Here is a 19,941-nt window from a genome sequence, read left to right on the forward strand (position 1 = left end):
GACATCCTGCCTGTCAAACTGTGAGGTGTGACCCCAACAAAAACCACGCTGAGACACGGAGCAGCTCAGCCCTTTCAGACCGTCAGGGCGACTGCGTGACTCCGGGTGCCGAATTCTGCATCTGAGGCTGAAATTACACGGTAGGAAAATTACATGGTAGCTGAGATAACAGCTTGCTGTTGACAAAAAGGGAAGAGCCTGCTCTTCACTCCCTTCAGCCACCATCCACACGCAGCCTGGGTACAGAGTTTATGCTGGTGCTGGCATTCCCATGGCCTGTGCTGATCCACCTTTTGCCATGCAGGGTAAGAAAAGGCAGTTTTTTCTTGCCAGGTGAGTGAGGTTGGACTGGGTGAGCCAAACTTAACATATCTCTCTGAAAGGAGAGAGAAATTCTAAAATTTTGTAACTGGCTTGAGCTGCCCTGGTCTAAGACAGGAAAAAAAAGAAAAAAAAAGGAGCATTCCCACCTTTCCCACCTTAGGTTCCATTGCTTGCCAAGTTTTACTGCTACTTCCACATGTGTTGGCAGAGAGCTGCTCTTTCTGAAAAGCAAAAGCAACCAAAAAATCCAGGTCAGTTTTCCTTGACCTTTCCTGAGGAAGGCAGCAAGATCTGTCTGTTGGGAGAGGAAGGCTGTGACACCATCTTCCATGGCAGGCTTAACCCAGCCTAAACCTAAACAGCTGGAAAAGTGCATTCTAAAAAGTGCATTTCTGGGTGAAATCCTGGTGAAGGCACAGCCCCTCTGGGTGGCAGGTGTGTTGATCCAATTATCAGTACTCCTCTCTCATTGCTTAGGCATGAAACAGCTAAAATCTAAGACCCATGAAAGTAAAACTTCACCAACACACTGGTGAAACCAAGTGGAAGATTGAGAACTTCCCAGACAAACTCTTTCTGGTTGGCAGCAGCACTCTGGGCCTGTCACGTCTGCATTTACATTCCTGAGATCTCATTTTTTATCCTGCAAACTCCAGTTTGGTGACATTTCCTCTGAATAACACCTGCCTCCCTGCTTGTCTCTGGTTTGATCTGTCGGGTGAATTCGGTTTTATTCTGCTTGTGAGAAGGCAGCAGCAGGGGTGCCGGTGTAATAAAAGCCAATCACTCGCTTTGTGATTTTTGGAAATCTAATAAAAATAAAAAAGGTTATATAAAAAAATTAGTAATACACATACAATAATAAAAGTTAAACAATTTAGAGTGGGACAATTTATGAGACAATAAGAGCAAAGAAGGTAGCCCGGGACTACTGTCCCCCCTCCCTTCTAGACAAAGGCTAGGAAGGAGAAGGGCCCAGAACAGAGAGAAGTCTTCCTTTTTAAGCCTTCGTTTTATGACTATTCATATCTTACGTAAAACAAGTAATTTTAAGCTGTTTCTTGTCACAAAAGCTTTCTGTTAATTAAAAAAAAACGCATGAGAGTATAAGTCCTTGAGAAAGTTAGGTTCTGTGGATAAATTCTTCTTCACTAGAACGTTTAGGGGCCCCTGTGAATGTTATCTCTGTGCTGAGGAATTTTTCTTCTTGAGCAAAAAAATATCATACACATACACAGCTTCTATTTTACTACAACTTATTGTTAATTACAAAACTACATTCACTGTATTATTCAAATGTTAATACAGCATAACTTTTCTACCTAGCATATTACATATAGTAAATATCTGCGTAGAGCCACACAATATGACTTTTTCACACCGGTATGCTGATTTCAACACACGCAGCTTTTGGAAGGTCTGGACTCTCCTGGAAAAGGGAGGCCCTGGGAACGGCCCTGGGCACAGGGCAGCCACGAGGTGGCACACGGGGCTTTCACTGCCGCGCCTCGCTCTTCCAGGGAAGTTATCCGGGGAACGCAGGCGGATCTTCAGTGGAATTATGTAAAACACCGTTCCTGTTAACATCCATCCATCCTGCAAGAACAGGCTTTGATTTCCACAGAAGTGGCTAGTCAGATTCAAAGTTATTGTCATATGACTGAAATAGATCTCTTATGTCAGTCAGGCAAAACAGAATGGAGGATGTGAGTCATGCTTTGCAAAAAGCAGGAAGTTTGGTTTTGTTGGCACAAATTTTTTTAATACAGAAAGAAAATGATAGGGCTGTATTGCCATGTTTGTCATAAGGATTCGAGAATAACGTTGTCCATCCCTTGGAGAAATGTTTCCAAAACAAGAAAAATGAGAGCTTTTGCATTCTGATTATTCATTATTCCTCGGTGCCACGGACTCTAGGAGCAGTGTAGAAGAAAACGTGCACTCTGGTGAAAAGGGCCAGATCCTCCCCAAAATGAAAGGCTGCAATTGGAAGGCTGCTGATCTGGGGCGGGGGCTGGGAGGGGACACGAGAAAATGAGGTCATGCCCATGGCTCTGAGAGGGACACTTGCACCCGGTGGTTGTTGCTTTGCCTGAGGCGTGATAAACCTTCAGGACCCAGCACAGAGGTGGAATTGCAAGTCTAGTCGTGACATATCCCGATATTCTGGAACTTTCTGGGGTCTGTGGTTGTGCCTCTGAGTCCCTCAAATATCTGGTGGGACAGGAGATACTGTAAAAAGCATGGCAAGGAGATAGCTTTTCTTCATTGTCTAGAAATATAATGGAGTATTAAATTTAATTAAATTTACCCTTCAATGTGACTGTTCAAAAATCACCATGCAAGAAAAATGAATTTAAATGGACACAGATCCAGAGGAGGGCAACTTAGAGCAGAGACCCAAATGTGTAAAGGAAGAATAAAAGCCTTTGGCTTGATTTGCCTAGAGAAACAAGGAATTTGATTACTCTATAAACATATGAACGGGTAGACACTCAAGAGATAGCAGTTATCTAAATTAAGAAAATAGTAGCACAAGACCATATGGGTACAGTAATAAAATGTCATTTAAGTTACTAAAAATGACAGGCACCATTTGGCATATGGCACAAGGTAAATTCTTTTGGACTTTGTTATAATGAAGGAAGTAAAAAAACCCAAACAGATTCCTGGATTGGAATTCAGTGGTTGGCTGGGGAGCAGTGTTTGTGACCTGAGTTTGCATACACTTGGTGCTCTAAAGGAGCTGTATTTCCAAATCATCAGAAACTAAGCGTGCAAGGAGGAAAAACAAAAATAGGTAGAAGTCTAAAAGTGACAATTATGAGCTCTTTTTAAAGAATTCACTGGGCGATCAAAGAGCCACAGCTTCAAAATAAAGAGAGAAAAAAAACCTCATTTTGTTTTATTAATGGACTGGAGAGTGTGAGTAAAATTAAAAAAGAAATTGCCGACATGGAGAAAGAAAGAAATCAGAAAGTGTTGGTATAAATGAGAAGCTGTGAGAAGCAGAGTAGTTATTGGAAGTGAAGCACATAAAGGAAATCCATAGCTGGCAAGGCTAAATCCCAGAAAACCCTAGAAGTGAATAGCCCAGGCCCATTACTAGATGGACAAGATTAAAATGTCAATAACAATGCAGAAGTGTTCATTTATGATCTATGTTTGTAAAGAAGCAGGAGGATACATGGTGGGGGGGTGTCTTGACAGTGATGTGATTAATTTCAGTGCATTAGTGACCAATGGAGCTCTTGTCTTCCAGGGATAACTGCAGGAGGTTGGAAACAGCTGGAAACAGCTGGAAACAGCTGACTGCAGAGACCCCTGGTGTCTTCACGTTCTTCTTTAGTGAACCTTAATAGACCAGGGCAATTCTAGGAGGCTAAAGAAGTGCCAGGTGGGTGCCTGTCTTCAGGAAAGGAGGCTGCATGATATGGAGTAAATGCAGATTTAATAACATCAGATCTGTGGATGATGTTCTGGATAAATACCAAAAAAGGGTGTTCTGTCACTCATTAAAGAATTAGTAATGTTGGTCAGAGGTCTAATAGAAATCTCATTTTGTGCTTTTAAAAGACAACAAAGAATTCAATTTCCTCCAAAAGGTGTAATAAACTTTTAAAAACATTTTTACTTGGAACTGCAACATATTTTAATTAAACAGGGTAATAAAGCATCAGTGAAGAATACATTAAACACTGGTTACAGACATTATTTTTTTATAAGTGATTATAAATCACTATTGAATAAGGCTCCTTTAATAGGACCCTCCAGGATCATATGTGCTGTACTACACACATACCTAATCAATATTTTCATTAGTCATTTGGAAGTAAATACAAAATCAGCCCTAATCCAATTTGCAGACGACAGCCTCATCAGTTGGGTGGTACCATCACAATGACAAGGACTGTTCTTGAAAATATGGTAAACTGGGTCTGGAAAAAAAACTGGGGGAAAACCAACCCTGAAGGGGTCAAATATGTATCACATATATCATTTATATCAAGTACACCATAAACAGAGACTCACAGAATAACTCGGGCTGGAAGGGACCTCAAAGACCATCTCTGGCAGGGACACGTTCCACTAGCCCAGGTTCCTCAGAGCCCAATCCAACCTGGCCTGGAACACTTCCAGGGACATTCACAATTTCCCAGGACACATCTAAGAATAAATACATGGAGGGAACACGAGGTTAAGGTACCACAGGGCCTTCCTGGGGCTGCTACGACACCTGGCCAAAGTGCTGGGGCTGACAGTCATGGGCCTGTGTATGCAGGGGTGGGTGGGCACAGAAAGCTCACAGAAATGTGGAGTCACCTGAGGTGAGTTCACTTGGGGTCAGCACAGGGCCGATTTCGGTATCGAGGTAGGGTTACCTGTACGGCCCAGAACAGCCCGGGCGGGCACCCCCCGGGTGGCAGAATCAATTGACAGAATCAATTCGGCTGGACAAGACCTCTGAGCTGACCGAGTGTCACCTCTGTCCGAACACCCCCGCAGCACTCAGTGCCATTGCCGCTCTGCCCTCCATCCCCGGGCGCTCACTCCCTCACGGCCCGCTTCCCGCCCGACGAGTCCATTCCGCTCCGGGATGGGGGGAGACACTTTCTGCGCCCCCCCCCCCCCCGCGCCGGGTGGTGCGCGCCGCTGGCCCCGCCCTGCCGGCGCCGAGGAACAGCCACGTCTCCAGCCGGCCGAGGAAGGGGCGGGGCCGCACCGCCCGCGCGCCAGCCGGCATCCAATCGGCGAGCGGGCCGGTGAATCATGCGCTCCACGATTGGTCGGCGCGGCGGGAGAGGAGGGGGAGAGAGCGGCGTGGCTCCGATTGGCCCGGCGGGCTCTGTTGACAAACACCCAGCTCCTCCCCGCCTCTCGCCGCCTGGTGCGCCAATCAGAAGGAAGCGGCGGTCTGAGCGGCGTTGCGACGAACCAATAGGATGCGTGTCCGCCTCGGCGGGGCGGGTGCGCGCGGGGTGCCGGTACGTGGCGGGCGGGCGTGGCGCGGCGGGCAGGGCTGCGCGCGCGGCGGGCGCCCATTCTGTGGCGGCGACAGCGGGGACAGCGACAGCGGCGTTCATGTCCTAACGGGTGGCAGCGGCGGGCGAGCCGGGCCCCTCCATGCGGGGGCCGTGGGGCCGCAGCGCTCTGGCCGCCTTCGCGTTGCTGGTGCTGCTGGGGGTGGCGGCGGGCGGCCCGGAGCCGCCGCCGAGCGATGTCGCGGATGTGGAGGCCGCGTTCGGGCTGGGGGCGGCCGCCGCTCCCGCCGCTCTGCCCGCTGGTTCCGCGGACGTGACAGTGGAGGACGATGAGGGCGGTGTGGCCCCCGCGGCGCCCGGAGAGCAGGAGGCTGAGGGCAGCGGGGAGGCCCGGACCGGCAGCAGGTGACCGGGGAAAGGCGGTGACTGGGGTGGGGATCAGTGCCTGGGGCTAAAGGGGGCGTTCAGTGCCTGGGTGAGAGCGTGGGGTCGGTGTCCGGGGTGAGGGTCATGCCGGGACTGGTGGGGGAGAGTGGCGGTGACTGGGACGGCTCTCGGGGACTGTTTTCCTGAGGGGGGTCGGTGACTGGGTGGGGGCTCGGTGTGGGGCGGCTGAGATGGGGTCAGTGCCTGGGGACGCTGAGGGGTGTCGGGAATCGGTGTGTGGGTCTGGTTGAGGGCAGTATCAGTGGTTGGGATGGGGTTCCGTGTCTGGGACTCTTGAAGGGTGTCTGTGACCGGGGTGGGGGTCAGTGGTCTCTGCGTGGAGGTGCCGGGGAGGGGGCTCGGGTCCGGTGTGGGGGTGCTGGGCGGGGGTCAGAGCCTCAGGGGAGAAGGGAGCTGTGTCCAGGGTGGCTGTCTGGGGGTGCTGCGGCGGACACGACTGTGTCTAGGCTGGGAATCACCAACTGGGGGTGTTGGGGACGGGGCAGTGCATGGGGAAAGGGCTGCAGCGTCCCGGGGGTCGTGTGTGGTGAAGGGACCGTGCAGGAGTGGGCTTGGACGGGAATAGCGCTGGGATGGGTCGGGAGGGTTGGAGTGGGAAGAATGGAGAGGGGAGGAGGAGGGAGAGTTGCGCTTTGGGGTTATCGTAGATGGAATGGTGCTTGGGAAAGCGGTGAAATAAGGGTGTCGCAGGCTGGTGCGTGGGGCTGGGCTGCGGGACACTCAGCGAAGTGCCCCAGGGCCGGAGGAGAGGTGCAGGGAGAAGGGGTGGGAGGGATGAGTCCCGTGGTGGGGCTGGAGTAGCGCTGCAGGGATGGACAGGCTGGACCGAGCGGCAGGCGGTGACAATGACGAGAAGGAACTTGGGGACCAGCGCTGAGGTGCTTGTTCTTCACGCGGTTGTTAGCAAGGAGAAAAGGGTGTCTTAGCTCTTAGACAAACAAGCTGCCGGATGTCGCGCTGTGTGACATCTGGCCCGTCTGCTTACCCTGGTAATTCCGCGGCTCGATCCCTTCCCTGCCTTGGTCCCAGGTGGCAGCTCTGTGCCTGCGGGAAGGACACCCTAAAGCATCTGTAGTGGAAACTCTTCCCAATCCCCGCAGCTCACAGTTGTTCAGAGCGCGCTGCCCCTTTCTGTCGTGGTTTTGTTTTAAAGAAAATGCAGTTCCCCCGCTACTTAATTGTCTGTTCAGCACAGACACTGGGGTGTGCCTGAGGGGAAGCCAAACATGCAAGGCGAATTGAGGAACAAGTTTCAGAATGTAACAAGGGGAAATAAAATACTTAATAACGGCATGTGGCAAGAAGCTCCGGCAAAAGGAAGACTTAGATGAATGACTCAAGTGCAGAAATGTTAGTGAGCTGATTCTGGTCTGTTTCTGAATTGGCTGAGAATGATGAGGTGATAAGCCACAGCCGGAGTTTAAAGGAAAAACAGCATAACTAAATGCCTGCTGTATTTGAAAAATGTGAAAATGAATAGCCCAAAGCTTGTTGTTAGTATGCCCAAGCTTCACTTAAAAGAAGAAACTGGCTGATAACTTGGCACCTTGTTTTCTTGGAGCACAGTCTCTCTACTTAGCAACAGGATCATTGTTTTGTGTATCAGGTGATCAAAATATCTCCTGGTTTATTACAATTCTGCTGTATTCGGTTTTTGATAGGATCCTTGTTTATTTAGCCTGGAAAATTTTTAAAAATACATTTTCTGTTTGCCTTCTAGAGCTAAGCAGAATACACTAAAGATGTTCAATGTAGTAAATTAAGCCTGAGATTAAATGTAGCTGCTCTGTAATTGATTACTATGTAGGAACAGATTTGCTGTCATCAAATAAAAATAGAATGGCTGCCTGGCCATAGTGTTTGCCTGCATTTCTTTATTTTTTTAATCTGTGTTTCTGAGATCTCCACTCATCTCAGCTAATTGTTCTTCACCAATACAGAGGGTAATATTATATATATATATATATATATATAAATATATATATATATAAAGAATGCAACCAAAACCTCAACTGTCTTTGCTGTAGGCAAATGAATATAATTATCTTGGTTTGAAGATTTTTTTTGTTTTTCTAGAAGAAAATAGGAGGGTTAGTGATTTGCTGTGCTCTTAACATACAAATATGCAGGGTTTGCTGTTGGAATAGCTGCTTAGAGTTCAAGTTTAACAAACAGCCATATTTGCAGTCCCAGTGGAGTGGTGAGGTTTGGTGATTCTTCTAAACTGAAACAGGAACAGTGGTAAATGTACCAAGATGACAATAAGTTCTGCTTTGTTTTTCTAACAAAAAACAACTTACTTGAATAAATGCAAAGTTTGATGCAGGGAAGTTGTGTAGGTGAACTACAGAAGTTCCTCCTCTGTCCTGTTTACAGCTTCCCTTGCTATCTTCCCTTTTGTTTGTAGGTAAATCATACTTACACTTCTGTAAGGTAGAACAGTTCTGTGCTAAGGCCTCTTGAGCTCAGAAAGTGGGCTGTGTTCATTATGAGACACTAACAAAGGTTTTAAGGCCCAGGACTGGCCTTTTTTCAATGTATATGGAAGTTTGCAGTAGGTATTTTGCATAATTTCAAAGGGGAACATTTATCACTGCCCTTGAATAACAAGTTCCTGTCTGTGAGTGAAAGAGGATAGGAACTGGTAAGAAAACATCTTCATTCAGCCACAGAGGCTGTTTGTAGATGGCTGGGGCCAGGGAAGTGTGTCCAGATATGCTTTCATAGTGACAAAGTGCAAATAAGATCCAACTATACAGCATCAGCTTGTTCTCTGCCAGCTGCTCCAATTACTGATACCCCTGTATGCTCCATGAACTGTCCCCTTGCTTTAGTCCTGCCATCTGTAAGGGCCCAGAAGGGATTTTTGTCCCCTCCATCCCTTGGTCCACAATATATTCTGCACCAGCAACTCAAGGCAGGAAGTGCAGGTCTTCATTTTACTGATGTTTATTTTCAGGTGATGGATCCTGGGGTTTAAGTGACTGCCTTATATCAAGTAATTTCTTTTTGTATCTTTTGTGTTCTGGTCCAGGCTTGTGAAGATTATTGAATTATGATTTTGTGGTATTGGTCATTGGGTTTTTTTCTCCTTCTCTTGTATCCCTGTGATGTGATTCACTCCCTAGTATAGTCTGTAATTTACTGTCAACAAGTATTGACACGGCCTTATGCTGTTTGTATCTATCCTCCTCACTTCCTTGGTGTTATAGTGGTGACTTTTGACCTTAAGCTGGGTAATGCTTTGTGTTTTCCCTTCTCAGAAGGGAATCTGATTTGGTAGTGTTCACAGAAAACCTGTGTGTTCCTGGCTGGCTTCTTTGGTCAAGGCAGTCTTTCAGCTTTACTCCAGTCAGGAAGTGATGTTGAGAAAGACAGTGATAAATTGTTTTTCAGAGACTAAAAGAGTTTCTTAGGCTGACTCAAAATAGAAATTGAGTCAGAAATTCCTTTTACTTTCAGTTTGTCAATCAGTTGGCCCAAAGATGCATCAAAAATACTGCTTTTTCAGTTTAATGTAATGGAATTACAGGAGTTGCAGCCCTGACATTTTGAGCCAGCAAAGGCTGGCAAACAGGTGGCTGAAAGGAATCCCTTTATTCTGCAACTGTGGCTGTATTCTGCTCTTATTTCTAAGAATTTGATGTAAGAATGGGCATAAAACACTGCAGTAGACCCACAGTGGCACTCAGGGGTGACAAAAAGTAAGTCACCTGCCTGTTTGTTTTGTCTGAAATATTTTCTTGAAGCAGTTGCCTAAATTGCTTTTATCATAATGTGTTAATTTAGTACTTGATTAGACTACCTGAGCAACAGGAGCATCTCTTGTCACCACTTCATGCTTCCAGTACACAAAGCTGCAAGCACTGGAATCTCACAGAGAAAGGGAAGGGAAAATCTGACAGTGAGAAAGTGTAACACTAGAGAGAGTCTTGGGCACAAATCTCAGCTCTTACACCATGCAGAGTTCAAGTGACAGAGTTTTAACTTAGTGGAGCCCATCAGACAAGAGGAGAGCAGGTATTAAGGTTTTAACTCCTAGACAAATAGAGTAAGGAATGAAGGATTTTAGCAGAAGAGTAGGGAGTGATAGCTTTGGTTTTTTTCCTGGTATGTGGTATTGCTGAAGAGCAAGATGAAGTTGGAACCAGAAATGTGGCTATTTAGTTGAAAATTCATCACTTATTAAAAAAGCAGAGAGAAATGGATGTTTTTCTTACACCTGGTCCTAGTTCTAAAGGTAGCCACACCTAAAATTTAGATCGAGTTGGGCTGATTCTGTCCCTCTGTCTCATGGAAGTGTTTGCTCAGTAGGTGAAACAAAGTCCGTTCTACAGCTGGGGACAAACCCTGAGTGCCACTGCACCCAGGAAAAGCCGGGGTTTTTACAGTGTGCAGAAGTGCTTGGTTAAACCAGTTCTCCCAAGTATGTGCTGCTGGCACAAAGGTTCCCCACACTCCCCTCCTCTTTCCTAATCAGCTAAACTGGAAACTGGAGTGTGGTTAGAGCACAATTTGGGTGGCTGGAGGTCAAGGTGCAGGGACAGATTCCAAAACCGCCACCTTGAGTGGCAGTGGAGAGGCTTAAATAGTGAGGTAACTCCTAGGGAAGGCTGAGGTTTGCATCTGGTGGGGAAAGATAATGCAGAAATTTAAGATACAAAGGCGTGAAACATTTGTTAGTTGAGAGAGAAGTCAAAACAGGAAGAATTAGATAAAGGAAAACAATGGGAGTACACGGCAAGAAAACATTTCACAGCATGATTTTAGGATTTGTCTTCTCCGCAGTATGGCTGCCAAAATTCCCTTCATTCTAACTGCATTTCTACCTCTTTTTATAACCTAGTTGTCAGGAGGATCAACATAAAATTTAAGTAGACCCACTTGCAATAATATTTTTTATGCAGTGCTAGAGGGTTTCAGATCTATTACTTTACCATAAAACAAACAGATTGTGTTAAATATGTGTCCAAGGCCGTGTGTGAGTACTTGTTTACAGTACTTGAAAATAGTCAATCTCCTGCAATCTGGTTTATTATTAACCCAGTCTTCGTTTCTCTGCAGTTGGAAAAAGTGTTTGTAATCAGCTTATAAAAACTTATGTCTTCTACTGTACAAATATTTGCACAATTGGTATTTTCCTAACACTTTCTTAAACTTAGCTTTTGGAGGAATGTGATGCTTGAACACCTTCAGAGGTAGAAGCTGCTATGGCATTTTTGGAACAGGTTAAAGATATCTTTATTTTTCTCTTTATTAGTAGTGTTGTGCAATAAGCATTATAAAACCCTATAAATTGTGTGGGTTACTTAAATATGTAAAATAGCTATGTTTTACATGACCTTTGTTAGAGGTGATGTAATGAGCCACTCTCCCTGAACATGTTTTCAGATCATGATTTCAGTTTTTCCATCCTTAAAGCAAACTAACAACCCCCATAATTTCCTCCCTAAAGTCCTTGTTACTACACCAATAACTTTGGACAAGTGAATATATTTGGCCAGAGTCCTACACAATAATTCATTGTCCCTTATTGTTTAAATAAAGATTAATATACATGTCTGTGTGTGCACTACCAGCCCCCTGCCCTTTCACCCTCACCCGAAACTGCTTAATCTCCCCATCAGTTTATTTGCACAGTTCCTTATTCTCATTGAAACCAGTGACTCTAAAGGTCCTTCTGGGTCACTGGATCCAGCCCCCCTCAGTGCAAGCAGCCTGTAAAGTGATCAAGTTCTACTCCCTCTGCCTTTGAAGATTGGTGAGCTGCTGCAAGCCAAACTGACAACACAATCCCAGCTTTTTCAGGTCACAGAGAAACAATCTTCAAGGAAAAAAAAAAAAAAAGGCCTTTCAGAAATGCCTTGTCAGTGCTTTGTCTCTGATGTGTTGTTTATTTTGTTTGTTTGTTTATTTTAATGCAGGAGCTCTAGCACAACCAGAAATGTTTATTCTAATTGTACAGCTCTGTAAGAAATAAGATTTACTGAAACTGAGGCGCTTCAGGCACTGTAGAAATCAGCAGCCAGGCTGCCATGGCCCTGTAGCCCTAGACCTCAGGGTACTTAAAGCCTAAGCTGCAAAACCCTGTTTGGTTTCTTTGTGGTCTGCAGGCGTTGGAGGTTGGTTGTAATGCCCTGTGTGTGCCTTTGGAGGGACTTGTTTTATTCAGAGACTTATGAAATATCCCAGAAATATTCAAAAGTTCGATGTTTCATCCAAAATCCTTGAAAACTTAGTTGCAACATAGTGTTCCTTCCATCCTTATTGGCTGGGTTGGTAGTTTTGGGTTGAGGTTGTTTTGAAAGGATGTATTAAAGATCAGTTTGGAAGGGACTGGAAGAAGTGGAATCCATACTGTTTGTATAAATATCTCAAAAAGATGATCTCATTCAGTATTGTAGTGGGAACATCTGCATGCAAGAGCAAAAAGTCAACTGCCTTGCCCTGAACCACAATGCTGAAAGTGTCTTACAGCATAGAAATTAGCTTGTGACATCCAGCCAGAGACTTCAGCTCTTCTACTCTATTGTTGGTCTGGGTAGAGCTACCCAGTTGAATTGCTTTTCTGCAGAATATAGAGACTTAACTTAAGGATTGGATCCAACTTGGATTGGATTTTATTGGGCATAATAGGAAGTGAATAGGTGAAGTCTGTCCTGTTGTAGTTTTGACTGTGAGCATTTCCAACCTGCAGATCTCTAGTAATTATCAGCACTTTGGATGGACGAATTGCTGCGCTGGATCCGGAGAACAGTGGGAGAAAACAGTGGGATCTGGATGTGGGATCAGGTTCTCTTGTGTCATCCAGCCTCAGTAAACCAGAGGTAAGGCTTAATTTCTTTCCTGACTAAATCTTGAAAAATTGTTAAGAGTTGGAGTTGTCTGTAATAAAAGAAATGCAGCTGCCTCCCTGTTTGGTAGATGTTAAATAATGGAGCAAACACCTATAAAACTTTGTCAGTACTGTTCTCAAACTTTTTTTTTTTTTTGAGTGCTTACATCATGTTGCCATTTCCAACTGGAGTGTGTCAGCATTTCAGCCTTGGGATTGACGTATTTGATAACTATCAAACTAGATGATGTAACTGAGTTGGGGAATTGTATGTAATTGCTGATTGAAAACAAGTTACTTGTAATTTCAAGCAAATGAAAGGATCATCTGCTTTGTATTACTAGACTATGTCTTGGCAAGTACTGGCTTTTTTTTTTCCCTCAAGAAAAGCAAAAGTCCTTGTGACTTAATAAATGAACAAAGGATTGTTTTGGGTGTTTTATACTAGATAAGCAGGCTGCCTGTGAAATAGAATGTGTTAGCAATTAAACAGAGTGCTGAAGGTCACCCTGAAGAACTCAGTGGTAAAGGGTTGCATCACTTCTTGCTGATGAACTGAAAGAAAAAAATCTAGAGTTCAGTTTCTTGTTTGGTGCTATTGGCCACCATCAGTTTCAGTAAACTGGGCTAAAAATTAGAGGGAAGTTTTTTCCTTTTTTTGCTTTTCCTACAGTGGGGAGGTCTTCGATTCCTGCTCTCCTAGAATTAGGAGGAATAAAAACACTGACAAAGAGGTAATTTGTGATGATAACACACCACAGAAGTACACAGTCCTTCCTTGTCAGGGACTGTTGGATTTGATGACCAGTCCTGTATCACGCTTTTGCACAATGAGCATCAGAGAATGAAAGTTGAGTTCAGGATTATTCAGATTGCATGACTTCCTTGCTTGTGGTTCTTTGTTGCTATCTGTGGACATGACCTCTGTTGCAGTGTAAAGAAGTCAAAGGAAAGATGTGGTCTGTTGCTGTGGTAGTGTAAGTATGAGAGCTGCTAATGAGTATCTCAGGTTGCAGAAGTAATGTGAATGTTTACTCACATTCCTTTGTTTCTGAGACAGAATTTTATTTATGGATGCAGCTTTGTGAGATTTGTTCAGGTGTATTCTTGTGGTTTAGAAAAAACACTGCTGGAAAGAAGAACTTTCCCCCAAAATATGTTTAAGAGCACAACTGAAAAGAATACAGAAGAGAGACCTGTAAAGAGCTCTGTGAGGTGGAAGGTGGCAGTGGCAGTGTAATCCTTAACAAATGTTCTCAGTAGTAGATGCATGAAATACTGATCTGCTACCTGTTGCTGCAAATAGTTTGATGACCACATGAAAATAGAACCAGTGGTTATAAAAATCACACATCTGAAATCTGTGCAAATATAAAATTTAATTTTTCACTACACATTAAGTCACAATCCCAGGTTTTTAAAGATTTAGGAGTGCAAGCATTTCCAATGGTAAATATGTTTTTTGCAATACAGATTCTGTCACTCAACTGTCTGTCCAGAGTTCTGATATTTTTCCAGTGTGTTAGGACTGTAAAAACAAAAGATCGGGGTTTAGACAACAAAAATTGTAGTTTGTCCATATGATATTTAGTTCCCTTCTGTGATTACAAGTCAGTAGGTTGTGGCAGTCATAAAAATATGTTTTTAAAGAGTGTTTGTTATGGATAGAGGAAATTGGACTTTCAGATGGGCTTTCAAATTGTTTAATTTCTACAGCTGTGGCCAAAGACACTGAGGGATTTTGGCAGTTAAGATGCAGAGCCGATGAGATAACTAATTTTGGAAGGAAAAGGTGATTTTAGCCTTTCAGAAACTGTTAAGCATTATGAATATGGGCCTTTTTATACTTCTTACTGTCATGTAAACAAATGCTGTTAAGACAGAATTTAACAAGAAACATGATGAAAAGTGATGAATACTCTGAATAAACTGCATTTAAATATTTAAATGTTTAATCTGCTGTCAGTAATCAGCTGAAAGAATTCATGCAGTGACTCTAGATACTTACTTAAGTGAGTAATTCACCTCATTAAAATTGCTGGGAAAATTCTGGTTTGGGTCAAAATGGTGTGGGCATATGACCTGTTGAGTTTTATTCTCTCAAACTGAGTCTTGAGGCTTTTCCTTCCTCTTCCAGCATTTTTGAAATAACAAAGGTTTCTGTGCTAGCAACCACAATATTCATCATAAAGCAGTAACATTATATAAGCTGTTACATTACATCTTCTTGCAAGAAATGGCAGATGAGAAACTCTGTTACACTTGCAGCAACAAAGATTTGTGTTCTTTCAGTGCAAGGAAAGTGTGTGCTGCTGGGTCTTTATTGTTTTGATGAGGATTTTTTTAACTATCTGAAGTGTGAGTATAATGAACTGCAGTTCCAAGTCCTGGTGCAAAGACATGAATTTAATTTCCAAGTGCCTTTTAAGAATAGACATTAGATCTTCAAACTTTCAGTGTTTAACAGAACTGTAGTTAACTTCCTTTGCCTAAGTGTAAAATGTCAACCTGGTTGTCTGGAGTGCCTGTGTTAATTAGGAAAGTGAGGCAATGAAATTTCAAATGTTCCAGCAGCTCTGTCAAACGCTTCAGATCTTGAAACTACTGCTTAAGACACTGACAAGTGAGATGTTCATCATTTGTCATGTGAACAGATCAATTAGAAAGGAAAGGCTGCTGAAGTATTAATTGTGTGTCTGGGTAACTGAAACACTAAAATTCTTTCCTTGGCTCTAAGCTCCAACATAAACAAATCACGGTTGGGGTGCCAATGCTGAAAAGTTGACTCTGCAGTTCAGGCCTGTGTGTGAGAATTTTAAAACTCTGTTTCCCTATCCATTGTTTTAAAATGGAAAACCTTTCTCTATAAAAGCCTGGTTACAACTCCAGGTTTTCCTGTTACCTGCACGTAAAGATGAAGTTTACATAAAATCATTGAATGACAACTTTTCTAAAAGACAGCTTAATTTTAATAAAAACACTTCACTCTTTAAAATTTGGGTTGGTAATTAATGCACTGTCCATACTTAAAAAAGAATACCTTTGGGAGCAGCAGAGTGTTGAAATAATGATGCTTAATTATAGTGGAAGTGGAGAACTGCTTCAGAAGCAGTGGGAAAGGTTCATAGCACATCGTTTGCTGATGAGGATGATTCATTCTTTTACCTGCAAGCTTTATACTAAATTACTTAATGGGCACCAGTCACAGTTGTTTCAGTGCTCTGGGCAGAGGCTACACTGGGATGGACTCGATAAAATACCTGGTAGGCTTGGGCTGTTACAGACTAATCCCTAAGTAAGCATCTTATTTCCTTATTTGAGACACTGAAGATCATGGGACAAAATCAGTTTCAGCTCACAAGGCTGACATTTATAGCAGTCAGAGTAAACATACCACTGTATCCTGGAAAAATGGAGTAATTTGATTATGCCATGTCACCAAATCTGTCAACATCCTTATTCCAATAAAGACTCTCATGACCTTTGTATTGCATTGTGTGTATGTATATTTGTATGTATATAAACATAAATATATCTTTTTATTGTGACAGCCACTTAAAATCAACTTTTCTACAAACTTAGACATCTGTGTCATCTTTTTTGGGACGTAGAAGTGGCATATTTTTACAGAATAGCCTAGTGTTGCATTTTTTTTTGTCAGAGAAATATGCAGAGGTGAAGAAGTTGTACACTGAAGTCATCTGAGAATTCACTACATTGTTGAAGTGAACTCCATAGAGACTTTGAGCAGATCGTTCCTTTTTTGCTTAGAGCAATGAGTTGGAAAAGGATTTTGAAATCTCAGAAAACTCCACTAGTGACTAGATTTAATGTACAGTGTATCTTCTTTCTTTTTCCTTCACTTTATCTGCCTCATAAACCCTTCCAAATTTTCAGTGCTTTGGTTTCCCAAAAGAAATACAGAATTCTGCTGTGAAGTGTCCAGACACCTGGGATTCACTTTGAGATGCTGACTTGTCTGCACCTTGCTGTGCTTTGGATAAGGCAAACTCTGTGCCCAGATAAGCCAGAGGAGAGCCCAAATCTGTCTTGGGTTGCTTTGGGAACACAGGAGGAAACTCAGCAATTCCCATCCTTTGACCTCTTACACTCTGGAATAGTAGAAAATGCAAAATCTGCATTTAAGTGGGTCAGGGCAAGGCAAGAGGTCAAAATGCCCTTTGAGGGGCTTGAATTCTGTTATGTGCTCTCACACCCAAGGTTCAGGGAGAGTAAATAATTTAACAGTGTCTTTGAAGAATTAGAAAAGTCTCACCCACCACTTATGGCACTGCTGCAGCAGTATTTTATTAGTTTGAGTAAAACTTACATGTTTGTTTGGTTCACAGCTTTCTATTATAGTTATTTTTCAGTTGAGTCACTGTCTGTAAATATCATCCAAGGAGAAGCTGATCGTGTTTGTCTTGGATATAGGTGGGGAACACTTAAGACTGTCAGACACTTGAGTGTTTTCACCGAAAATGTTATTATAGCAGCTGTTAAATGCAGTGATGAATATTAGAAATTTATAGTAATCCTGCATAAAATTGTCCTGATTCTGCTAACATGCACTGGCCAAACACAAAGGAGATTCTTTTCAAACTACACTGACATTCTGAGAAAATACCTTAGTTCTGAATTCTGCTTAAAAATGAATGCCTCTGTCAAAGTTCGCTGTTAGTAATTTTAACTCTTAATCTTGGGTGCATCTTAAAACATCTGGAATGGGACACACCAGCAACAGAAACAATCTTTCCTGCTTAGCACTTAGAAGAGTCTCTGTGCCATCCAGGCAGCTCGCAGACTTTCATATACAGAGAATATCAAGTTGGTTCTCTTGAGATGTTTGAGTGTGTACATAAGGTTTTTAAAGGACAGTTTTACTCAGCTAAGAATAAAATTTTAAAAATATCTCTTCATGCTGTAAAGTTACTTTCTGGCTGTAATATGTTGTGAGCAGATGTAAAGGACTGAGTTGCCCCTCTTTTCAAGCAGGCAGAGTGTAAATCACTGCTCTGGTTATTGAAGTGATTAAACCAGGGAAAATACATTTCCTTGTAGGTAAACTGGTACAATTTTAGTTGTCTGAAAGCGTATTCTAGTGTCCTGTAGTGACCTTTATTTTTGTGTACTACTGAGACGTGTAGAACCACCAGATGCTGAGATAGTTGGAGGTGTCATTCCTGTAGAGAAAGACTGGCACATCAGCTGGTTCTCAGTCACACAGGTTTTCTATAACAGACATGAAATTAAACTGTGCTAAATGAAATACAAGATGTGGGGATTGATAACAGTGGTTTTGTTGTTGAAGGTTGGAGATAACCAGTTTAAAACTGAGAAAACTGTGTGCAAAGATATCCCGTGACAGGTTATCAGCTGCCATCTCCATTCCACTGCAGGGGAAGGAAATGTGATTCTTCCTTGCCTGCGGGTAGAGAGAGAGAGAGAGACAGATTAGTGTCTTAAATGGTCCTGGAAAAGCTCATAATGAATAAGAAGTGAGTGTCCAGAATTGTACTTCAAAGGAAGATAAATTCTAATTGCAATTGAGGCAGAGAAGGCTTATTAGGGCTATCAAGGGGAGTGGAGCCTGTGTTTTGCAGGAAGAGAATGGATGTGACTACTCTTTAACTACATGGATGCATTAGCATTCCTGATGGCACAAGTGGTTCTTTTGAATTCTGTTACTGGAAACACACACATGTGCATGAAGAGGGGACAGGCAACAACTTCACTAGAGAGACCTGTGGATTTCTGAGTGCAGATTTTTATTTCTTTCTTGGTGAAACTAAAACATAATTTACAATTCTCCTGAAAATAAACTTATAGTGTTGTTTAGTGGACAAAAAACTACAGCAAAGGACTACCAATTGTTTTAAAGTACCCTGATAGCTGGCAGCATGCTTTTATAGGAAACACAACCAACTTTTTTAGCCGAAATGATAAACTTGATGAAAAGGGGAATTGCTGACAGCTACCTGAGCTGAGTTGGTGCTTAGTGTGATGCAGCACCATCATACCATCATCACACGTTGCTTAGGCAAGTGGTGTTATGTATTTATCAAAACTTCACATCTTCAGTCCTCTCAGTTTGTTGTCCTGTTAATTTAAAAAGCCCAAAAGACCTCGGTGGCTGCCTTGCTGACACTTGCAGTTAGCACCAGTGAAGCCTGAGGAGCTGCTGACACGTGTCCTTTCACTGTGCTTTAAGGACATTTTGGAGGATGACGACTTCCTTTAGGGGACACATGAGCAGCTACAGAACAGGATATTGTGGCTTGTGTGATACCAAAGCTCTCAAGACCAGTTCTCAGCTGATGCTCTGCCTTGAACAGAGCCAGGAAAGTCTCTAAGAGTTGCTCTGTGAACAACCAGCTTTCATCTCATGCTGACAGCCACAGTCAAAATGCTCCAAATATTGGAAAGGCTTTTTATTATCCCCAGTGTCTCTGGGTTTTTATTCTTTTTATAGTAGAGTATCAGAATGGTTTAGGTTGGGATAAACCTCTAAGATTACCGAATTACCAAGTCCAAGTGTTAACCCTACACTGCCAAGATCACCACTAAACCACGTCCACAAGGCTTTTACATCTCCCCAGGGATGGTGACTCCACCACTGCCCTGGGCAGCCTGTTCCAGTGCTTGACCATCTTTTCAGTGAACAAAGTTTTCCTTACAGCCAATCTCAACCTTCCCTGATGGAACTTGAGCCCATTCCCTCTTATCCTATTGCTTGTTTCTTGGGAAAAGAGATTGACTCCTCTCACCTGGTTAAAACTTTTGTTCAGGTAATTGTAGAGAGCTATGAGGTCTTCCCTGAACCTCTTTTTTTTTTTTCCAGGCTAACTAACTGCAGCTCCTGCAGCCATTTCTTGCAAATCTTGTGGTCTGGACCCTTCACCTCCTGGGTTGAGATAAAGGCAGGAAGAGAGCTTGTTATTTAATTGTGTATGGCCCACTGCATGTTTTGTATTGGCTGTTTAGCAGTTTTGGTGTTTTCAGATATCAAAATGGATAACTCTAGTTCCTAGACAAATACCAGTTTCAGGTAATGGATGACTGGTTGGAATTCAGCTGCCCAATACACAAAAAAGTAATTTATTCTGTCCTAGAACTTTTTTTAAATTTCAGGCTATATCTTTATCTCTATAAAGAAGGGCCCATTTCAAGGGTTAAGCATTTTAGACAGTTTAGCAAATCATTCCTCTAGCAGCACAGCCACTGACATCTCATTTCCGAATTTCTTCTGGACTTTGTTCTCCATAAGGAGATAACTATTAATCTTTGTCAGACTCACTGCATGTTTCGTGCACTCTTTTCTTTGCATCCCTGAAAGAGGAGACAGTGATTTGC

General features: G+C 43.1%; 1 protein-coding gene across 1 annotated transcript in view; it reads left to right on the top strand.

Moving 5' to 3' along the window:
* The first annotated feature begins 5,298 nt into the window (after positions 1 to 5,298).
* The window catches only part of EIF2AK3 (eukaryotic translation initiation factor 2 alpha kinase 3), a 41,986-nt gene continuing 27,343 nt past the window's right edge, over positions 5,299 to 19,941 (top strand). Inside the window, exons 1-2 of the mRNA XM_063401394.1 lie at positions 5,299 to 5,711; positions 12,451 to 12,580. Coding sequence (XP_063257464.1) covers positions 5,449 to 5,711; positions 12,451 to 12,580 — 393 coding nt within the window. The 5' untranslated portion in view covers positions 5,299 to 5,448. The remainder of the gene's footprint in view (positions 5,712 to 12,450; positions 12,581 to 19,941) is intronic.

Source organism: Prinia subflava, chromosome 7 (genome assembly GCF_021018805.1).
Source record: "Prinia subflava isolate CZ2003 ecotype Zambia chromosome 7, Cam_Psub_1.2, whole genome shotgun sequence".
In the NCBI taxonomy this organism is placed as follows: domain Eukaryota; kingdom Metazoa; phylum Chordata; class Aves; order Passeriformes; family Cisticolidae; genus Prinia; species Prinia subflava.